The sequence below is a fragment of the Onychostoma macrolepis genome, chromosome 05 (genome assembly GCF_012432095.1).
Source record: "Onychostoma macrolepis isolate SWU-2019 chromosome 05, ASM1243209v1, whole genome shotgun sequence".
Classification (NCBI taxonomy): domain Eukaryota; kingdom Metazoa; phylum Chordata; class Actinopteri; order Cypriniformes; family Cyprinidae; genus Onychostoma; species Onychostoma macrolepis.
The window spans coordinates 12,228,731-12,252,328 of record NC_081159.1 but is presented as its reverse complement, the minus strand read 5'-3'; the positions used below and the strand labels follow the sequence as shown (position 1 = coordinate 12,252,328).

The 23,598-nt window shown below is 35.6% G+C and overlaps 1 protein-coding gene across 2 annotated transcripts in view; it reads left to right on the top strand.

The window, feature by feature from the left end:
- tmem8b (transmembrane protein 8B) overlaps nucleotides 1–23,598 on the top strand; it is a 139,864-nt gene that overhangs the window by 11,631 nt on the left and 104,635 nt on the right. The window contains exon 1 of one of the 2 annotated variants that reach the window (XM_058777691.1): nucleotides 14,075–14,137. The exons of the other annotated variant lie outside the window; for it this stretch is intronic. Coding sequence (XP_058633674.1) covers nucleotides 14,098–14,137 — 40 coding nt within the window. The 5' untranslated portion in view covers nucleotides 14,075–14,097. Of the gene's footprint in view, nucleotides 1–14,074; nucleotides 14,138–23,598 lie in introns of those variants that run through there. 2 annotated transcript variants of the gene reach the window in all.

Genomic DNA, 23,598 nt, shown 5'->3' with positions numbered 1-23,598 from the left:
TCACTGCAGCCCTGCCAAGAAGCTGAAATTGGCTCTCGGTCTTTGCCCTGGGTCCTGTCAGGTGCAATATGCCAAACGCCAGAGACATGGCTTCATTTTTGGCAGCAGTAAATGGGCCTGGCAGGCCTGCTCTTTTTATAGGTTTGACAGATGAAGAGAGAACATTAAAGATTTTTTTTTTTCCAGAGGCAAATCCTTCACCTGTGAGCTACTGTAACACTCGAAACAATGCTACAACGCTTGTTTAGAAGGCAATTAGCATACCTCGGCTGAGAGGAAGTGTGCTGTAGAGTGCCAGTGTGCTATTTTGGATTTATGCCGTGCCATTTTCACGCTGGTGGCCTTTTCGTGTAATATATTTGTTCTTTAATGGCTTACAGTTGCTTGAGTTTGAGTCAGCCATTCGTATAAAAAACAAAATTGACATTTGCATGTATATCCAAGTTGAAATCTGTCAAGTACTTTAATTTTTTTTCTTTCAAATCATTACTTAAAGGGATAGTTAACCCAAAAATGAATATTCTGTCATCATTTACTCTTCCCCTTTAGTTTTTCTAAACCTCTATGAGTTTATTTTATCCCCACATGGCAAAAAATATATTTCTTGTGGCCAAAATATACTTGAAATATATAATCTAAGTATATGTTGTAAACAGTGAAGCTCAATGAAATATAATTTTGAAATAGGAGATATATTTAGTTTCAACCTTCATAAAACAAAATAATAATAAATGTATTTCTGGGCAAGAACATGCATTTCCTTGGACTGAAATATACAGAGGTCAAAATATATATTTTAAAATGCTTTAAAAATATAATGTATATTTATATGAAAATATGCAAAAAATGGGCAAAAATAAACTGGCAGAATATATATATATATATATATATATATAAAAGAATTATATATATATATATATATATTTCCATATATATATATTTTTAAATGCTCTATGTGTCTGCTGGACACAAAACAAGATATTCTGAAGAACGTGTATGTGTGCTTCTCCATTTTTCCTCTTAGGAATAAAAACAATAAAATCCTTCTAGAAGAAATGTTGAGGAAGAAATGTTGTCCATGTGTCTGTCGGAGATTAGCAGGTTAGCAGTATATTCAATGAAACCTGTACCACTTTAGGCTACAGAAACTCTAAGAGCAGTAAGCCCCACAACACGGGCAGAGACTTTCCTCATGCTGCTGGAGATCAATGTGACCCCTGGGCTGCTAATCTGCAGACAGCATATCACTGGGCTCTGCAGTGTTTTGTGGGTGTCTTTCTTCCCCAGCAGCTTGAGAACAAATTAGAAAGGCCGTCATAACACCTCTGACAGATCTGCGCCACAGAGACTGATGGGCTTCTCAAGTCATTCGGTTGAAAGCTACTGGATAATAACCAAAAGAAACGTCCCTCATAGTCATCTAATTGCATTTCCGAAATGTTATAAATGCTTAATGACCTGCTCCGAACCCTAATAAAATCCTGTGCTGACCTCCCTCTCGGGAGCTACTTAATTGGATTACTTTTTACCCCCATCATCTGCTTCTCATTTCTGTGAAAAACCCTTGTCCTTGATTATCTCACATCTTATCTTTTAGTCTGCTACCTCGTAATTTTATTTCAAGATGAGATTTGTGCGTCTTTCTGGCGGGTTATTGGCAATTTCATCCGCATGTCTCTACATCAGAGGAGAGAAAGAAATCACACTGTGAGTACCAAAAACCAGCCAGATCTCATTATTCGTTGGTATTTTACAAAACAGTGGATATACAGTGAAATGTACAACATGGACATTTTCACAGAATTTAAAACATATTGCACAGCTTTAGAAATGTAAAAATACTTAGCAATCCTCTATTGTTATTATATATATATATATATATTATCTATATTACAATTTATAAATATTTTTGTATTGTTATATTTTACTGTTTTATAGATATATATATTTTTTAATTTGCTACCAGAAATAGCTCAGAAAGGAATGAAAATTAGATAACTGTGTTGAATAAAATATAGTGTCATCGATTTAAATACAATAAACCCTTTAATTTAATATTCTATTCAATTAATCTAACAGGATTTGTTGACAATTGTATGTCTCTAAAGTTGTTTGTACACAAAATGCTTACATTTTAGATACTGTCAATGCATTAATAATGTATGATTCAGTGTCTATACAAACCTTTGAAAATGCATACACTAAATCTTTACTTTTTCTTTTTTGTAGCTTTAGAAAAAAAAGATACTTCATTAAATTGATCAAAGAAAAATACAATAATAATAATTGGTGAGAATTCGAGACTTCTTTAAAGAATGTCTTACTCCAAAAAATAAAAAATAAAAAATGAAGTAAACTTTAGAACAGTAAAGATGAATGCACACTTTATAGATGAATGCATTACTAATTGAATCACATTTAGGAGCTGCACTTTTGGCTTGTAGAGTTGCCATTCAACCGCAATCACATTAGACAGAAAAGGTTATTGGCTTGTCTCAAAAGTCAAACTAAGGTAAAAGGCTTCTTTTTCCCCACATTTTGATGGTTGCAGTCTATTTTTCAGATGCACAGCTGGAGTATTAAAACCAATTGTGCCATAAAGTTTATTTACAGAGCACTGGGTTAATGCCGGTCATAAATGGCAAATCAAATTTACCCTTGGTTTTACACCAGCTTTGAGAGTACTTATCGACATGTGCTCTCTGCCTCCTCGTTGCAAAGGTATGTTTTAATGAATCACTCTACCATTAGGCATAAAATACCATCCTGTGCTGATCTGTGCATTTAAGGTCTTAAAAAATGTCCTGCCATAAGTACAAATCGATATGTCCTCACCTCCAGTTTTAAACTGTTGCACATCCAATATTATTTCACTGCTTGATACATATTTAAGAAAAAATAACTAAATGACCCTTCCTAACAGCAGGCTTGTGTTAAGTATCTTCTTTGTCTTATAAAACAAAGAAAGGCATTGAAGTCATTTAAAAAGAAGATGTCCTTCATTGAATTGCACATATACTGTAGCAGCTGTTGGCTTTGGAAAAAAAAAAAAAAAGGCTTCCTGTCAAAACATTATAGGTAAAAAGTTTTTTTTTTTTTACAGGTTTTTCCATCTTGTCGATGAGTCCATGTTTTCCTGTGCCCTTATGTTTCCCTTTCGCTGAGTCTATCTTTTTCTTTCATTTAACTCTGGCCATATATCACTACATCAGTTCTGAGCAGGTTGCCATGCAACACAAAGGCACGGATGGTTCCTCTATGTGTACGGCTTTGAGAAACAGGCGATGAAGTGGAGATTCAGAGCTTCTCTGATATGAATGTTGAGTTGTTTCTGTAAGGCCTGCGAACTGAACAATGATGAAGTCATAAACAACTGCGTGGGTGTCATGCGTCGCATCCGTATTTTCATTTTCTTGGCACATGTTTTCTTACTACACTCACTTGCAATTGGCAGTGTTTTGCATATATATATATTTGGATTGTGAAGAAATGGCCACAGTGGTCATAGGACTCAACCTTACAGAATTATCCTGTTATAATTACTCATACTTTTTCTATAATTAATAATATTTATAATAAAATAAAAATATTTATGTGTTTGAAAAGTGTGTAACAAATATGTTTAAGCATATTAACTAATAAATGTAACAATTATACATTTAAGATTAGAAATGATAAATGCCTTAAAAATGTAAGGTTTTATTTTTTCGAGAGAGCAAGGAATCTTAGCTACTGTCTCAACTTTATTGGCAAGTAGAAAAAAAAATCCTTACTGTTGTAATGTGCTTTAACTGTTATGTGCAAAGTTTTCGTATGTTGTAATATGACAAACGTTTTATTTAACAAGCCGAAATTGCATTTAGTGAAGCATCTGTCTTAAAATAAGATAAGATAGAGTTTTATCCTCATTTAAAGATAATCTTTGAAGTCTTGAAGTTTTGAAGTTCTAGTTGCTGAACAAATACAAAGTGAGTTTTTGCTCACTGCTAGGCTGTGCTTTAAAAAAAAAAAAAAAACTCTGTCTCAAAACAATCCGTCTCCAAAATATGATAAAGAATTCAGACGCTGGGAGTGCTTATCTCCTCAACTACTTTGGAACTTCACTTCTCACTTGCCGTTAGTAACTCTCAACTGTTCATCCCGGCCATTATTAATGATTACTTTTCATGTGCAACTTCTTATGAATTTGCATATGCTACAGAAATTCTCCTGGCAGTCACAAACAACTCTTTGTTCTATCATTGTACATCGTTTTTTCTCTCTCTCAATTTATGCATATTTATTTCGATTATTTATTTATTCGATTTTGTTTTCTCTAGGACGATGTTCCAGAGAGAGTAAATTTTTGTCAGTTTTTGTTGTCATTTTATAATGAGCAGACACAGCGTTGATGCCTTCACATTTAATAGAACAGTCTGAATTATTCTACACTGATTTATGGTCCTTTATATATATATATATAGGGTACACACGAAACATGCTTACCGGGCAGATTTTCTATCAGTAATCTGAGCCAGGTGGTGGCCTCGGGCTTGTCCAATCAGAACACTGCAGGGAGACGACGCTGTGTCTTCCCCTCAGCGTAGTGTGTGTTTCTGGGGAAATGGAAACAAGGTTTTGCCAAAGGACAAGAGCTGATATTTGACATATGTTGGCAAGGTCATCGTCTCTCAGGGAAAACGCTGGTGCAAGCCTGGAGTACGAGACAAGCTCGTGCCAAGGTGGAAATGATGTAAAGTAGCTATTTTGGCTTCTGTGCATAACAGGAGCATTCACACTGCCTGACCAGGGATGACACGTGGACTTTCATCCAGGTCCCACAGTTCCTGCTTCTGTCCTTTCTTCTTGTTTTGCTTAATCCTTGTGTGCTCTCTGACCTAGTTTGAAACTCTTGACTCGACTTGATTCATCCCTGCACTCAGTGTGAGCTCCCCTTGCTTGTGGTTTTGTTTATCCTCAAAAAGAGAACAATTTTTTTGGGAAGCAGTGAGAAATAATTACTGGTTTGACAATGTCACTTTTCCTTTCTTTTGCAAAAAGTGAAAATATGCTGCTGTTATTTAAGGAAACGTTTTCTGATTTTCGTTGGTGTAACCTATTGTTGCCAGGTTGTTTCAGTCATATTAAATTACTTTTTTTTAGTAGGAATAAAACCTCTTCAATTAGATGTTCCCCCATGAAGGACATTTTTAGATTACCTGACAAAATGTTTTATGGTAAGATTAAAGACATTCACAATTTACCATTTGGCATGCAAACATCCCCTTTTAAATTAATATGCCTTATAAATTACTCTTTTGTTTCACGCAGCTTAGTGCCATCATTTCAGTCAGATAGTTTGAGCACAGGAATCGAGCACTATTGAGCACACTTGGCGGAATATATCACACCGTGGAGGCGATATTTGCATGATCGATGAGTTCACATGGAAAAAGACTGCCTTTATACTTCTTTGTAGAAATATAACCTCAGGTTTTCAAATTGAGAGTTGATTGGCACATTATTCAAAGGGTTTGCTGCATTACTGTCAGGATTTTAAAGGAATGGTTCACCCAAAAAATTAATTCTGTCATTTACACCCACCTTTGTGCCAAACCTTTATGAATTCTTCCATTTTTTCATTAAACATAAATGTAAATCTCCTAAAATAAAATAATTTAAACAAAAAAACAATACACTCAGTATGTTGTTGGTCTCAAATATTGTAAGTGTAATTTCAGTATGCATTATTCAAATTTGAAAATGTTATCATCCTTTTGAACTCAATTATGGGTGAACTATTCCTTGTGGTGAATAAGGTAAGTTCAGTGAGATAATGAGAAACTACATTATTCAACAGCTGCACTAAAAAAAAGATTCATTGAATTTACTGAATTTTTTTAAGGTAAGTGGTTGCAATCCATTTATTTTAGCCACATTTAAATAAACAAATTTAAATAAATAAATTTTTTTTTATTTAAATGTAGCTAAAATAAATGGTTTGCAACCACTTACCTTAAAACAAATTTGTATAACTTTTTTCAGTGTGTACTGAATAATACTGACAGACTATGAGTCTGTGTATTAGTTGTTATGCCAGATATGATTAAATTATTAAGTTAAACATCAACTTAATTAAATGCATTTTATGCATTCAACAGATTGGTTTAAAAAACACTGATTAATTTAGAATTAATACGCAAAACTGTCTTTTGCTGTCAACAAATTCATTTAAGCAAAAAAAAAAAAAAAAAGTTATATGAACGCAGTAATGATTATTTTAAGAGGAACTCAAACTGAATGAGTTACAGCAGATTTCTAGTTTCCAGCATGCTTTGCTTCAGATTCTGTAAGGAGAGTAAAAGTTGAAATGAAATGTTATTTTAATGCGTTTTTGCACAAGCTTAATATAAGCGGAGATCTGTTGATGTTGGGATTTAAAAGGATTTCAGTTATGTTTGAGTTTTTGGGGGTTACCATTGTGCTATATAGAGTAGAGCCTTTGGTTAGGTTGAGGATGGGCAATGTTAAGACTAACTACTACTTTGTAAGTAGTATTGGCACTTATTGATGCAGCAATAGTCTTGTTGTATTAGCACTGTGTGCCTGCTAGCTAGTAGGTAAATGTAGAAAATAACAGTCAATATTATTAATGTAAGTCATTTTAATTATTACAGCTAGGTTTATATAACGTAAAATAATTGAGTAGAGTTTAAACGTACTTAAGGAAATATTCTTTTAGTGAACTCACTCATAACTATTGGTTTCTAAGCTTGAATGAATCAAGGCATTTAGTTTCCTTAATTTGAAATGAGTTAACTCAGTGGGATTTACAGTGTAGTTACACAATATTAACTTATTTATTATTAATACACGATGTTTACCTTTAATGAAGTGATGCTGAGGTCAGCTATAGTATCTTTATGCTTGGACATTTTGCTTGTCAATAACAAAACCACAACACAACATACTGGCAGAGGCAGCGTGGTGTGTCTTCATGTTTGACTGTTATTATAGTAAGCCACAACCATGGTCATAAATCCTCATGAAGGTGAATATTGATTTGAAGGAGAGATGGAGTGAGACTGATGGCCGTTTTCATGTCAAAGCCCTTGGCTGGGCTCTGCAAGCAGTGCAATAACACGAATGGTCCAGTTTATCAAACCACCCTCCCCCTTCATATCATGGCCTGTTTATCACCTTGGCCAGCCTCATAAAGACAGAGCTTCATCCTCTCTTTCCTGAGCCTGCTCAGTTCAGTGACCTCCAGCTCTCAGCGACAGTCACGTACACTTATCGTCTCATTTGAATAGGTGTTTTTAGAACACTACAGCCAAGCAATCAATGGATGCTGTGTCATATGCACACTTAGATATGATCTTTTACACACAGCAGTAAATACTGCACACGTCACTCACTGTACAAATTTCTTTAAAAAAAGAATAAAATGTTACTGTATTTTTTGTCTGATATCCTGTGAGTAACATCTAAATTGGTATTTATTCAAGTTAAAAACATAGTTAACCTAACTGAATCAACCTTAACACATTAGTGTACATCAGCAAAAATATTTTTCATGGATCAGATCAGGTAGAAAAACCCCCCCAGCTTCTAACAATTTGTATTAGTTATCACCAATTATGTTTATTTTTGGTATCTATATATCAGACTAGTATATGACTATATGGCTGACTTTTATATGAAATAACAATGCATGCACTAGCACTAGAGAATTTCTGTCTCTAGACAACATCTGGTCTGTTTAGGCGGGTTTGATATAGTATACTGTGTTTTATTTGGGTCAAGCAATCCATCTTGAAGTTTTTCAATTCGGGGTGTCTAGCAGTGGTGCAAAAAATCAATTGCTTTTTTTAAGAAGTCAATTCCACCATCCATTTCAGGATATTTGTCGATAATTGAATGGCCATGGACTATTTCCCCACCAAATGGAGGAAGCACTCACCACTAAGTAACCATATAGAGAAGGACAGTCTGTTTGGTTTCTTGTCTATGAAAGCAGATATGTCTGTGCTGCATGATAAGGATATATTAAACCATAGCAACATATTCCAGGAAAGAGCCCCAGCACAGAGACATTACAATCTTATTTTATGTGATCCTCATAATGGAATCACTGTTCAGTGTATGTCTTTGACCACTGGAAAAATTCAACTGCAGGAAAAAAAATATTTTGTATACACTACAAATCTGGACAGTCTTGACCTTTTATTTACTTAATGTAAATGCTTAAATGTTTACACTCTCATAAAAAGGTACAAAAAATATAGATAGCACTTTATTTTAGGGTCTCTTAACTAGTTGCTTATTAGCATGCATATTACTAGAATATTAGCCATTTATTAGTACTAATTAAAGGTGCCAAAGGTGATTGTCTTCAGAAACATTTTTTTGTTATTCTGGTTGAAAGTCTCTTCACATCCTAATAGCAATCATTAAGTTAAGTGGTCTAAATGTATTTATCTGTATTTATATATTTAGTTAACACACTCAGTTCAGATAACCAGCTCGAAGTGAGCTCCATGCATGAACTGTGTTCCCATTGACATGCTCCCTATACAGTGTTCATTGCTCCCTACTCCCTGAGCAAGGGAAATCCGTTTAAGTTTATTTCACTTCGGAAACATTCACTCACGGATTTGCGCTGCGCAGCGTCTTCTCACACAGACGAAACTTACAAGAGAAGTGTGAAGTGTGACATAATATACCTCTGTAAATAAATACAATTTAAATTCACGTCTTGCACACTTTAATGCCTTTTGTATGGAACATACGCTTTGAACTGGAATCATGGCGGAATATCTGGTGATGTCTACTTCGCAGGGAACTTATTACGGTCGAACAGAACAACCGTCGGACGTGATAAGATATACATATGAAAAGTGCAGAGCGGGGAGGGCGCGAGGACTGTAATTGGAAACCGATGATGTAGTAATTTAATGTTGTCTCTGGTATTCTGCTCTTTGAGCGTATGTGTGTTGAGGGGGCGTGGCTTTGGACGGCGATTGCAGGGAGGGTGGGACGTTTGCTTTCAGTGCTATCAGGCTAAAGTTAGCATTTTCCGAGATCTCCTACTGCACCTTTAAGCACATATTAATGCCTTATTCTACATGACCTTATTCTACATCCCTAATCCTACCCAATACCTAAACTTAACAAATACCTTACTAACTATTAATAAGCAGAAATTAGGAATTTATTGAGGGAAAAGTTGTAGTTAATAGTTGTAGTAAATAAGTGTTCCCTATTCTAAAGTGTTACCAAAATATATCATGGGGACAGTAACCTTTCAAAAGGTACTAATAGCCTATATACCATTTAAGTACTAATAATATGAACACTTTAGGTAAATGTACTTTTATGGTACTAATTTACACCCTTTAAAAGTAAATAACTAAAAAAGTGTACCCTATGAAAAGCTACTACCCCAGTAACAATTTTTGTATTTTTTCCCCCCAAGGTAAAATGATTTTTGTAGACACATTGTGGTCAACATGTGGTTGTGTTTAATTACAAAACAGCATTTTTATTATGATTTTAGTTGAATTAATTCCTTTTTATGGATTTATTTACATTTGTGGACTGGATAGGAAGGAAAGCACCCATTTTGACAAGGAATAGTGACTACAAAGGCTAAAATATAAAATCTTTATAAATTAAATTTGTTTCAGTATTGGTCACTACAAATTGAAACCTCAATTTATGTTATTTCATACATTTTTCAATTTACTATTATTCTTAGGAAGTGTAATATATATATATATATATATATATATATATACAGTGAGGAAAATAAGTATTTGAACACCCTGCTATTTTGCAAGTTCTCCCACTTAGAAATCATGGAGGGGTCTGAAATTGTCATCGTAGGTGCATGTCCACTGTGAGAGACATAATCTAAAAAAAATCCAGAAATCACAATGTATGATTTTTAACTATTTATTTGTATGATACAGCTGCAAATAAGTATTTGAACACCTGAGAAAATCAATGTTAATATTTGGTACAGTAGCCTTTGTTTGCAATTACAGAGGTCAAACGTTTCCTGTAGTTTTTCACCAGGTTTGCACACACTGCAGGAGGGATTTTGGCCCACCTCCACACAGATCTTCTCTAGATCAGTCAGGTTTCTGGCCTGTCGCTGAGAAACACGGAGTTTGAGCTCCTCCAAAGATTCTCTATTGGGTTTAGGTCTGAGACTGGCTAGGCCACGCCAGAACCTTGATATGCTTCTTACAGAGCCACTCCTTGGTTATCCTGGCTGTGTGCTTCGGGTCATTGTCATGTTGGAAGACCCAGCCTCGACCCATCTTCAATGCTCTAACTGAGGGAAGGAGGTTGTTCCCCAAAATCTCGCAATACATGGCCCCGGTCATCCTCTCCTTAATACAGTGCAGTCGCCCTTCCATGTGCAGAAAAACACCCCCAAAGCATGATGCTACCACCCCCATGCTTCACAGTAGGGATGGTGTTCTTGGGATGGTACTCATCATTCTTCTTCCTCCAAACACGTTTAGTGGAATTATGACCAAAAAGTTCTATTTTGGTCTCATCTGACCACATGACTTTCTCCCATAACTCCTCTGGATCATCCAAATGGTCATTGGCAAACTTAAGTCGGGCCTGGACATGCGCTGGTTTAAGCAGGGGAACCTTCCGTGCCATGCATGATTTCAAACCATGACGTCTTAGTGTATTACCAACAGTAACCTTGGAAACGGTGGTCCCAGCTCTTTTCAGGTCATTGACCAGCTCCTCCCGTGTAGTTCTGGGCTGATTTCTCACCTTTCTTAGGATCATTGAGACCCCACGAGGTGAGATCTTGCATGGAGCCCCAGTCCGAGGGAGATTGACAGTCATGTTTAGCTTCTTCCATTTTCTAATGATTGCTCCAACAGTGGACCTTTTTCACCAAGCTGCTTGGCAATTTCCCGTAGCCCTTTCCAGCCTTGTGGAGGTGTACAATTTTGTCTCTAGTGTCTTTGGACAGCTCTTTGGTCTTGGTCATGTTAGTAGTTGGATTCTTACTGATTGTATGGGGTGGACAGGTGTCTTTATGCAGATAACGACCTCAAACAGGTGCATCTAATTTAGGATAATAAATGGAGTGGAGGTGGACATTTTAAAGGCAGACTAACAGGTCTTTGAGGGTCAGAATTCTAGCTGATAGACAGGTGTTCAAATACTTATTTGCAGCTGTATCATACAAATAAATAGTTAAAAAATCATACATTGTGATTTCTGGATTTTTTGTTTTTTTAGATTATGTCTCTCACAGTGGACATGCACCTACGATGACAATTTCAGACCCCTCCATGATTTCTAAGTGAGAGAACTTTCAAAATAGCAGGGTGTTCAAATACTTATTTTCCTCACTGTATAAAGAATATCCATTAATACATAAAACCTTTTCACAAACTATATAAACTGTATAATTATTATTTTTTAATTTGTCTTTAAATAAAATGGCACATTACACATCTCATTCTAATTGCTTTTTATGATGGTATATATATATATATATATATATATATGTGTGTATATATATATATATATATATATATATATATATACACAGTATATGCTCTGTACAGACAGATTAATATTACGAGCCTGAACTCGTTTGAAAATTAAACAGGTGTGCTGTGCCCATTTCCACAAATCAATAGGAGACTGTTAAAAATGCATGATCACATTGATCAATAGCAGGAGATGAGAAGAGCTCTCATGCAGGAAACATCATCAATACCTGAGACGAACCAGTTTAATTCAAGAACATGTATGAACACAAATCAAATAGGGTCACTCATTATATTCTCATTTACACAAGGGCTTATTGGCATTTCAAACATAACACAATAGTGCGTATGTTTTGCATCCTGAAAGTAAATACTGTTTGCGGATGGTTACGGCTGGATGAGTCAGTGGCACAATTGTGATTAATGACTACTTCACTGGTACCTATGTATACAGGGCATACAGATAACCATTCAACCCTGAGCGAACAAGCACACACCCACATACACTTGCACACATTCACCCAGACTGAGGTAATAGCTGGGTTTTACAGTGAATGAATACATGTGTGGGGCAGTGTTGTCCATGTCAACACTGCACCGTGGTATGTGATTTCCGTTCCTCTGCAGATGCTCTGAAAGCCTACTCCAAGTTTGAATGCTTTTCCATTGATGCATTATATTTTAAAAGTGACATTTCCTTTAGATTCAGGGACAGTTCTGAAGACCGGTTTTCATGTGAGACTTACATTTAAATGTGTACTTTTAAGTTTACATTTACATTAGTTGAAACTGACAAAGAAAAAAGCTCTTATCAGAAGTACATAGACTTTCTTGTATTATATAAGAAATAAAAATTGAGTGCAAACTTACAATATGCATTTTTTTAGAAGTTACAGCATTCATAAAATGTCAAAAGCAGGAAGAAAAAACATACAAAAATCAGTTTTTTGATAAGAATTACACTTGCACTTTGAGGCCACAATAATTTAGGTTTAGCAGATGGGTGCTCTGTCAGAAGGCTAAACATTAGCTGCCTCCACAAATATCAATCTATCCTATATCACTGCTGCGCCATAATTATACGCTCTGAGTGAGCGCTGCACTATTTTTGGGGTGAGCTAATAAGTAGCACATTAGTAATGATCCATTTACTACCAGACAAGCAAATGTTACTGCGTTAATAGTCGTTAGCACATAGCTGTCGTTTTTAAATGAAATGTTGTTGCTCTGTGTTCAGGGTGAAGACCAGGTGTTTTGTTCTTTTTTTATGTTGTGGCACCATCAGTCATATGACGTTGAGAATAAAAATATCACTAAAAGTGGTTCACACATCAACACATACTGTATCTACATATCATAACAAAATGTGTCCTATAGATGTCATTCAAAAACACATGCAGTTAATGAAAGTAAATTAATTAATTTAAATTATTAGTACCATGCTTTGTGGACATGCTACCATGGCAGTACCATAGTATTTTTTTGAAGTACACTAATGTTCAAAAGTTTTAAAATTGTGAAATATTTGTGCAATTTTAATTAGCTATAATATTTTAATTTATTATAAAATGTAATTTATTCCTGTGATAAATGCAGCCATTACTCCAGTCTTCAGTGCCACACGATCCTTCAGAAATCATTCTAATATGCTGATTATAATACACTGGTGCTCAAGAAACATTTCTTATTATCATCAATGTTGAAAGCAGTTGTGCTGCTTAATATTTTATGGAAACCATGATGGTTTTTATTTCAGGATCATTTGATGAATAGTAAGTTCAAAAGAACAACATTTACTTGCAATAGAATCAATTTTTTGCACTTTTGATCAATTTAATGCATCCTTGCTGAATAAAAGTATTAGTTCTTTTTCAAAGTCTTACTGACCCCAAATTTTTTAATGGTACACTCTTAAAAATAAAGGCGCTTCAAAAGGTTCTTCAAGCGATGCCATAGAAGAACCATTTTTTTGTTCCATAAAGAACCATCTCTTTCTTACCTTTTTATAATCTGAAGAACCTTCTTTCACCACAAAGAACCTTTTGTGAAACAGAATGGTTCTTCAGATGTTAAAGGTTCTTTATGGAACCATTTAGACAAAAAGGCTCTTCTATGGCATCGTGAGGCACCTTTATTTTTAAGAGTGTAGATTTCAAAGTGCCACAATATTATACGATCTGATTTTTAACAGGAAAGTTGAACTCTTTCAACAGAAATACAAGGTATGTCGCGTTATTAGATGGTGTAAGTGGCCTTCCTTTCAAAGTACAACACATTTTTCGCCCTATTTCTCCTCTATTAGACCTGTCATGCCCTTTAAGACTGAAAGTTGTGTGCGTGGAAGAGTTGTTAGCCCACCAGGGTTGCTCCCTTATTCAACATGTGACATTTGTCATTTTGACATGTGCTGATGCCCTTTGGAATTGTGCCATTTTTACTTGCTAGAAGATCTTCATATCCTGACCCCCTTCTGCCACCCTGTAAGACACAAACAAACCACAACAGTTAGGCTCCATCCCCATTGTATTCCCTCATCCCCTGGGATTCTGCACAGGATCGTACAGACGATTACTGAGAAGTTATGGTAATCCCAAGTTACAGGGACCAGTTGTCTTTTCAAGGTTAGTGTGTGAAGCTAGGCATGTCACATTTGCTCAGGCAAGTGTCTGGTTTTGTCAAGGACGGCCTGTGGAAATGCACTGGAGAAAGAGAGTGAGAGACAGAGAGAGGCAAATACCAACCCTGTCTTCAATTCAGAGTCTTGGTCTCTATTCAGTTGCATTAACCTTAAAAGAATGCTCAATAATTAACAATTAAACAGGCTGTTATTCACACATGACATTATCGCTGAGATGTACTATGACCACGAAATGAACTTTAATTACTAGCTTGTTTTTTTTTTCTTTTCAATTCCTGTGCCTCTGAAAGGATATGAAATGGATGATCATACAGCTTAAATTCATTCTAATCTCTCAAATATATCTGTTGTGTTTTCCACAAGCACACATTGTTCCATTTGGATCAATGAAACCATTGTGCATATTAAACCAGAGGAGTCGTGGATACATTAAGGAAATATTGGCTGAAGAGTTGTTAACAGCGGTTAGTTATATCACCCTTCACCCAGTTGCTAGGAAGCTAATTTTAGGTGATTAATCAATTCAGAGAGCATAGAAATGTAATTAGGAGTCTCTTTTGTTTTAAGAGGACGACCTTGAGATGAATGTTTACAGGCAAACCAGTCTCAGGAGACGGTGGTAGACTTAAGACAGTCTGATCTTGAGCAAAGTCATGTTGTATATTTTATGAAGGTTTGTGTATGTGTGTGTGTGTGTTTTTAGGGCTATCAGTTATGTAAATTATGCTAAAATATGTTTTAAGTAAATTAATTTTATGCCAATTAAAGAACTTAATTATACGCATATAAAATTTGTTGGGAAACAAGGACGTGTTATTTTGGCATATGAAAGCATATTATCATTTATTGAATAGATATTTGATGTTTTATGTATAGATTTTAATAGTATTGGCACAGTGATCTTTTTTTCTTTAATCAAAGTATTAACATATCAGCATAATCCACTAACGTTTGACCTACAGTTTGTATGTACTGATATATTAATACATTAACCAATTACAATGCATATGCATATATTGAAGAAGCATGTCTTGGATATTTTAAACTTGAGGTTTGAATGTACGTTCCAGACTCTCTGTCTGTCTGTCTGTCTGTCTGTAGTATCTATCTAAACTTTGCCAGATTTATGGTATTAATAACTCTGGAAACGCATCATCATAGTCTGTGAAAAGGGTCCATTGGACATGTGGACATGCATTTTTTTTCTTTGTGCAGATGTTGAAAAACGGTCTTAAAAATCATAAATTTGATTTGAACTCTGCAGATATCCTGTTAGGGCTAAACTGCCCCCCAAAAGTCTGGTTTACATCCCTGATTAAACACTAGAGTATGACGTCATTATTTGTGGACAGGGCCTTGTCTCGTGGGCCCTGAAATTTGCAGCAAGCTATTATCACATCAGCATAATAAAGAACAGCATGTTACTTGAAAGCTATTTGAGGATGTACGCATATTCTTTTCCTCATCTATTATTAGCGGTGTCCATTTTGCTGTCCATTGTATTTGCCTGATGTTGATAGTAGGATTTGTTTTTCCTCTCTGAGATCTTAGATTGATGAGTGCTAAGATAAGTAGTGAGAGAGAAAGAGGGAGACAGATGCTGAGACAAAGACAGAGACAGAGAGAGTTTGGCAGGCCTGTTTGTTTGCCCTTGCCCGAGCCAAGCCTGGTGTTTACAGCCACTGCTGATCCACTCCACAGCACTGCATAGATGAGCGATATGAGACTCATTAGCCCTGATTGCATTTATCCACTTCTGTGCTCCACTGGCCGGTGACAGCTCAGGCTAGTGATTGATAGAAATACAACAGGGGTCAAAAGCAGAGAAATTAGACCCTGTTGAGTGGAGGATTTAAGTGTTTTGTCGGTACATATTGTGTGGTTGCTGGACTGTGTGTTTGTTAGCAGAATTTTGTGTGAAAAGCCGCTTAAAGTAGTTATTAAAGTCAACATGAAATCAAAATTCACCCTATTTGCATAGTACTTGTTGCTGGCCTTATTGTGCATGCTTAATCTGTACTTGTTATTCTGAAGAACAAAGTATTTTTCATCAAAATGTATGAACTTACTCTCTGAAATGATAAACTAAATGACGTTTGTTTTTTTCTTTGAATATCTTGTTTAACTTTGGGTACTCATGTCACATTGTTGTTTCACAACGACTTTTAAAGACAATAGGGTGAATTCACTAAATTGTTGTTTCTGTTGATTTTCTGTTGATCATGGCAACAATTATTCTTCAAGGTTTGCTACACTTAGAAAAAAAAAAAGGTACAAAAGCTGTCACTGAGGAGGTATCTTTTCAAAAGGTACAAATATGTGACCCTGAAGCACAAAACCAATCATAAGGGTCAATTGTTTGAAACTGAGATTTATACATCACATGAAAGCTGAATAAATAAGATTTCCATTGATGTATGGTTTGTTAGGATAGGAAATTTGGCTGATATACAACTATTTGAAAATCTAGCATCTGAGGGTGCAAAAAAAATAAAATAATAATTCAAAATATTTAGAAAATCATCTTTAAAGTTATCCAAATGAAGTTCTTAGCAATGCATATTACTAAGCAAAAATTAAGTTTTGATATATTTACGGTAGGAAATTTACAAACTATCTTCATGGAACATGATCCTCTCTTAATATCCTAATGATTTTTGGCATAAAAAAAAAAATCAATCATTTTGACACATACAATGTATTGTTGGCTATTGCTACAAATATAGCCATGTGACTTATGACTGGTTTTGTGGTCCAGGGTCACATATGAACATTTTAGGTACCTTATATAGGTACTTTATACCTTTAAGGTACTTTCATTAGGGGTAAATTGGGAATAAAGGTGTACACTCATTGCCAAAAATATCGTCACCCTTGGTAAATATGATCAAAGAAGGCTGTGAAAATTAATCTGTATTGTTGATCCTTTTGATCTTTTATTTAAAAATTCACAAAAATCTAACCTTTCATTGGATAATAAGAATTTAAAATTGAGGGAAATATCATTATGAAATAAATGTTTTTCTCTAATACACATTGGCCACAATTAACATCACCCTTTAATTCAATACTTTTTGAAACCTCCATTTGCCAGTTTAACAGCTCTAGATTTTCTCCTATGATGCCTGATGAGGTCAGAGATCACCTGACAAGAGATCAGAGACCATTCCTTCATCCAGAATCACTCCAGACCCTTTAGATTCCCAGCTCCATGTTGGTGCTTCTTCTCTTCAGTTCACCACTCATTTTCTATAGGGTTCAGGTCAGAGGACTGGAATGGCCGTAGCAGAAGCTTGGTTTTGTGCTCAGTGACCCATTTTTGTGTTGTTTTTGAGGTTTGTGTTTGGATTATTGTACGGTTGGAAGATCCAAACATGGCCCATTATAAGATTTCTAACAGAGTCAGTCACTTATTGATTTTTTTATCTGTTGGTATTTGATAGAATCCATGATGCCATGTGTCTAAACAAGATGTCCAGGAATCATCAAAAATACAGCAGTATATTTCATTGTACACATGGGGTACTTTTTATACCTGTGTTCACCAAACCCATCTTGAGTGTTTGCTGCTAAAAAGCTCATTTTTTAGTTTCATCTGACCATAGAAGCCAGTCCCATTTGAAGTTCCAGTCGTGTCTGATAACTGAATATGCTGGAGTTTGTTTTCGGATGAGTTAGAAGAATTTTTCTTGAAACCCTCCCGAACAACATGTGGTGATGTAGGTGCTGTTTGACAATTTAAAAAAAAAAAGGTTTTCTGACCCCGAGACTCAACTATTTTCTGAAATTCTCCAGCTGTGGTCCTTGGAGAGTCTTTAGTCACTCAAACTCTCCTTCTCACCATGCATTAGGACGATATAGACACACGTCCTCTTCCAGGCAGTTTCGTAACATTTTTATTTTGATTGGAAATTCTTAATTATTGCCCTGATGGTAGAAATGGGAATTTTCACTGCTCTAGCTCTTTTCTTAAAGCCACTTCACTAATTTGTGAAGCTCAATTATCTTTTGCTGCACATCAGAAATATATTGAATATACAGAATATATAGTGCTCAAAATTGTGAATATGAATGAGAATATACTTCAAAGATATTTTACTCATAAGAATTTCTAGGGGTGACAATAATTGTGTCCAATGTGTATTAGAGAAAAACATTTATTTCATAATGATATTTCCCTCCATTTTAAATTCTTATTATCCAATGAAAGGTTAGATTTTTGCGAATTTTTTAAATAAAAGATCAAAAGGATCAACAATACAGATTAATTTTCACAGCCTTCTTTGATCATATTTACCAAGGGTGACAATATTTTTGGCAATGAGTGTATCTTTTGAAAAGGTACCAGCTTAGTGACAGCTTTTGCACTTTTTTTCTGCTGAGAGTGTACTAGTTTGCACGTACACTACTGTTTTGAAAGAATTTAATATTTTTATTCAACAAGGATGCATTAAATTTATCGAAAGTGAAAGTAAAGACATTTATAATGTTACAAATGATTTCTTTTGCAAATAAATGCTGTTCTTTTGTAATTTCCATTCATCAAAGAATCCTGAAAAGAAAAATGTATCCCACAAAAAATATCAGGCAAGACATCTGTTTTTGTTTTCAAGAAATGTCTTAAGCAAAAGCGTAAAGTGCTTTGGATGTACAGCAATACACAATAAAAGCACTATATAAATGCGGCATTCATTCATTCATTCATAAGCAGAAAATAATGGTTGCTAAAAATTCACCTTTACCATCACAGGAATAAATGACATTTTTAAATATATTAAAACAGAAAACAGTTATTTTAAATTTGAATAAGATTTCTTAATTTTTGATCAATGCTTGGTGAACATAAGAGACTTCTTTCCAGAACATTAAGACCCCAGACTTTTGAACAATGACTTATAAGAAGGATGTGCATTAGTGTTGAACTGCATTACATTTTTTGGTGATTTTAAATGGTTTTTTTCCCCCCCCTGTATACATCTGTGGTGTGATGGCTTAACGTTTGGTTTAAGTGTGACCATGTATGACCTCAGAGTAATCCTATATGAAACTCATTAAAACCGGGGATGCGTATTGCATTATCTTGCAAACACTGCTGCAGTACCTCATGGCTTTCAAGCATCTTGACGATGCTCCAGTATTCAAGCTCAGGGCTGGAAACGCATCCTTTCATGTCAGTCTGGATCAGTCATCGCTGCATGTGGAACCTCGGCTGAATGTTGTTATGTCAGGCAGAATGTAAAGGGCAAGTGACAGAGCTGTGGTAAAGAGCTCCAAGGCAGCAGTCTATGCTTTTATCAGGGATACAGGCTCAGAAACACACGCGTGGAAGGAGAAAAGAACTGCTCTCTGCTCACTGCCATTAATTATGGAGCAGACAGCGATGGCGTGTGCAGACAGACTGTGTTTTATGCAGGTAGAATGAGTTGTCAGTCTCGGGGCGGCACATTACCGAAACCCTGGGCATCACTGACAATTCCCAGGATTTCATAAAAAAGCACTTTCCGTTGACTTTAACAAGGAGGTTATATAGCAAGTCGAAAATTGCTGTCGAGGTACAAAGTATCAGGACTGCATGATCAGGGTTCACCAAGGGCAGTGTGACTGATGCTTATGGAGCAGCTTTCATTGCTCTGTCTCACCTTGTGCTCTTCTCTCATTTGGCCTTTAACGAGAGTCTGTGCACTTTTAAAAGTACATGCTGGTCTTCAATATGATAGCCTCCTATTTGACATCTGCTATAGCTTTTTAACTTTGATCGTGTAGGTGACCTGAGACTGACCCATGCCAATTGTAGTCATTTTTCTCGAGATAAACACCCTTCATGTTCCAGCAGGCTTTTTTCTTTCTCACCTCCGGTGTTGACTAGAAGTGGTTTCTGCATCTGGTGAGCCGCCTCGCTGCCTTTAGAAGCATCCTAATTGTCATGGATCATGAATTGGACTGCTCTACATATGCAGCGACTTCACGGAATATTCAGTGTTGCTGACTGTTGACATGACAGTAGATTTCATGCTACGCAAGAGGATCGTATATATAGTCATGGTACTATCGATAATGCGGAGGATGGTAACTTGGAGGTGAAGAATTGTTGAATAAAGTTATACAACAATGATTCTTGTAGCTTTGTAAAATTACGGTTTAACCACTGATGTCACATGGATTATTTTACCAATATCATTACTACGTTTCTGAGCCTGGGAATATTTCAGTTGCATTGCTTTCTATGGAGGGTCAGAAAGCTCTTGGATTTCATCAAAAATATCTTAATTTGTGTTCCAAAGTTTAACAAAGGTCTTACAGGTTTGGAACGACATGAGGGTGAGTAATTAATGACAAAATTTTAATTTTTTGGTGAACTATCCCTATTGAAAAATTTTATACTAAGTATAGTTCAAGTCTATTAACATAATTACTGACATATCACTCGAGACTTACTGATATAAAAATTGTAATTAAACTTTATTTGGAGTACTACTTGTGCACAATGCACATTTCTTAATATTAAGCCTAAAATATGTTTTAATGTCACTATTGATGAAGATTGTCTTTAAATGCAAAATATTTAAAGTGTACCTAAAGTATACTTGCAATAGTTCCACTTCAGCACAATCAGATATACTTAAGTATATCTTTAGCTGGATTTTACCACTACTTCCGTACAATTAAAGTGCATTAAGTACAAAATTAGTCGTTCCAATTTAGCAGACTTTAAATGTTCCAGTTTGGTATACTAAAAGTACAATTGCAGGGTATTTTTATTAAGTGCGTAGTATGTAAATGTATTTGGAGTATACTTAGCATGAAATAAATGTATTTACATATTTATGTGCTTAATAAAAATACCCAGAAATTGTACCTTTAGTATACTAAACTGGTACACTTAAAGTCTGCTAAATTGGAACAACTAATTTTGTACTTAATGCATTTTAATTGTGCAGAAGTAATGCTGAGGTCCAACTAAAGATATACTGAAGTATATTTGATTGTGCTGAAGTGGAACTATTGCAAGTATACTTCAGGTACACTTTAATAAATATCTTGCATTTAAAGACTGATATTATACAGATATCATACAATCCTTATTAATAGTGATATTAAAACATAATATTAAGAAAGTAAGTTTGTGACGATTTTCAGTGAGTCTCTTTCTCTCTGGACAAGAACTGGCACTTAAAATTGATCTCTTACTTTGGTGGCCTGTGGCCATCTCCTTTTGATCTCTGTTTTGAAGTATTTCCTTTCTGTCCAACCACGGGCTAAACAAGCTGCAATGTGTCACCATGATGTATGTGGGTGCTAATTCACAGCTATTAAAACATTTCAAGTAGGGCGATTTCACACAGGCAGATTTTGAGGTCTAAGCTTGCGGTAATTTTCTTAGTCCCCCCCTCTCTGGGACGTGCTGAAATACTAGCGGCCTAGGTAATGATGTTGCCAGAGCAGATTACAGCAGGCTTTGCTTGGAGTGTCTCTGTGAGCATCTCTTTGAAGGTTGTAATCCATGGATTTGGGCACGGATGTGGGAGATGAACGGAGAGGACGCAAATCGAACTCTGAGAAGAGCATCCACCAGGTCAACCTGCCTCGAGAGCTTAGTCTGGGAGATGCAGACATTGCTTGGAGGAAGAGTGTCAGTGTGTGACCCACAAATGCGCGTATTTGTTTGATGCAATTTATAAACCTGATCACCTGGAGCAAAAAGAACAGTTTTGAAAGCACTTTATGTAAAAAATGTAAGTCTGGTGTCATTTTTGGCTACATGCTTGAACTGCAAAGGGAGCTGCTGAGTGTCTGTGACCACTGTTAAAGCTTTCTACATTTTATCTCAGTGAGGTTTCTTTATGAGTTGAATGTTGAATTGGTTCTTGTAAGGCATAAAATTATAATGGCAACAAATTCAATATCAAATCAAATGAAAAGGATGCATGATAATCCACATTGCACTATGGGAAATATGCAGCAAAGAAAATTTGTTTTAACTTTAGCCCATTAAATAAAATATTTTTGTATTTTATGGTAGAGAGTAAATTATAAGAGTCACAAAAGTTTTTTTTCTTTTACAATGCACATTTTTTTGGCTGCATCTCCTCTAGTTGGTTGGGGTTGGTAGGCTTTGCAAAATGTTTTTATGCTGTCCAAGGCTGCTTTGATCAAAAATAAAAGCATTTATATTGTAAAATATTATTGCAAATAAAAAAGGCTCACTTTTTTCACACAATATAAAACTTTTAAACAATTTAATGCATCTGTAATTTAATTACAGATGTAATTACATGCAGGTATTTTAAAAATACAAGTACAATGTAAAAACATGTATGTACACAATAAGTGCATTGTACCAAATGATTAATTTAAATGTAAGTACATAGTAGTTAAGGCCACCTAATATAAAGTGGGACCAAAAAAGTCAGAAATGACCATCGTGGCCACTTCCTGGTTTGATGAATTGAGAAACAGCACAAAAGAATTGCAATTCAGGTTTTTCCCAGTCACTAAAAAGAGCCATGTGCCACCTTTGTCATTTGCACTCAAAACACCAGTTACCTACTTCTCCTTGCATAAATTAGTTATGTTTCTGAATTCTTCTCCACTCTTGTTCCTCCATTACACATGCAGATCCTCTATCCCATATGCTCCCTTAAAACACTTTCTCCTCATCTAGTCTCTGTGTTCTCGCTAAAAGCAACATACTGTAGGCAGTACTGCGGATTCAGGGGTTGGATCACTTTCCCTCTGGAGATGCGATCCGATGGTAATTTTATGATGCACATGTCACAAGTCATCTCTTCATCACAGCATTTCAGCATGATGAAAACTGACGGAACAGCTTCTGCCCTGATATGCTACTCAAGAGATGGAGGAAATTAACGCACCAAAACTGTATAACCTTAGGGAGAAGAATGACGTAGATGCACATATATAGTAGCCTGTCTATGTGTGAGTGGTGTGCAAATGTGTGTGCCTGCTAACTCGCTTTTTCCTGGACTCATTCCCAGCGCGCTTGACTTAAGCAAGCATTTGAGGATTTCTCTCTCAGTCTAAAGCATCCTTCCAAGAACTCCACAAGCTTTCCGTAAAACTCCTCTGCTGCAAGGACACACTCCCTCCATGCTATCCTGATAGCACTAATCCACCTTGTGTCAGCACAGATCACCTCCACTGATGTAGTGAAGCTTCTGGGAGAAACGCTAATGGTTGTAGACATCTGTGCAGGGAGTTTTCAGATTGGCGTGGTACATTGCTTATACACTTTTTCGTTTTTGCTGGAGAGACCAGGTGTGACTGGGAATGACCATGAATATTGTTTTTTTAAAGACTGTATTAAAAAGTTTTTTTTAATATTTATGTTTTTATTTTAATATTAAACAGTAATATTAAAATAATAATACAGTTTGAATAATAATTATTACAAATGTTAAAAAATGTAACAATTTAAAAATAAAT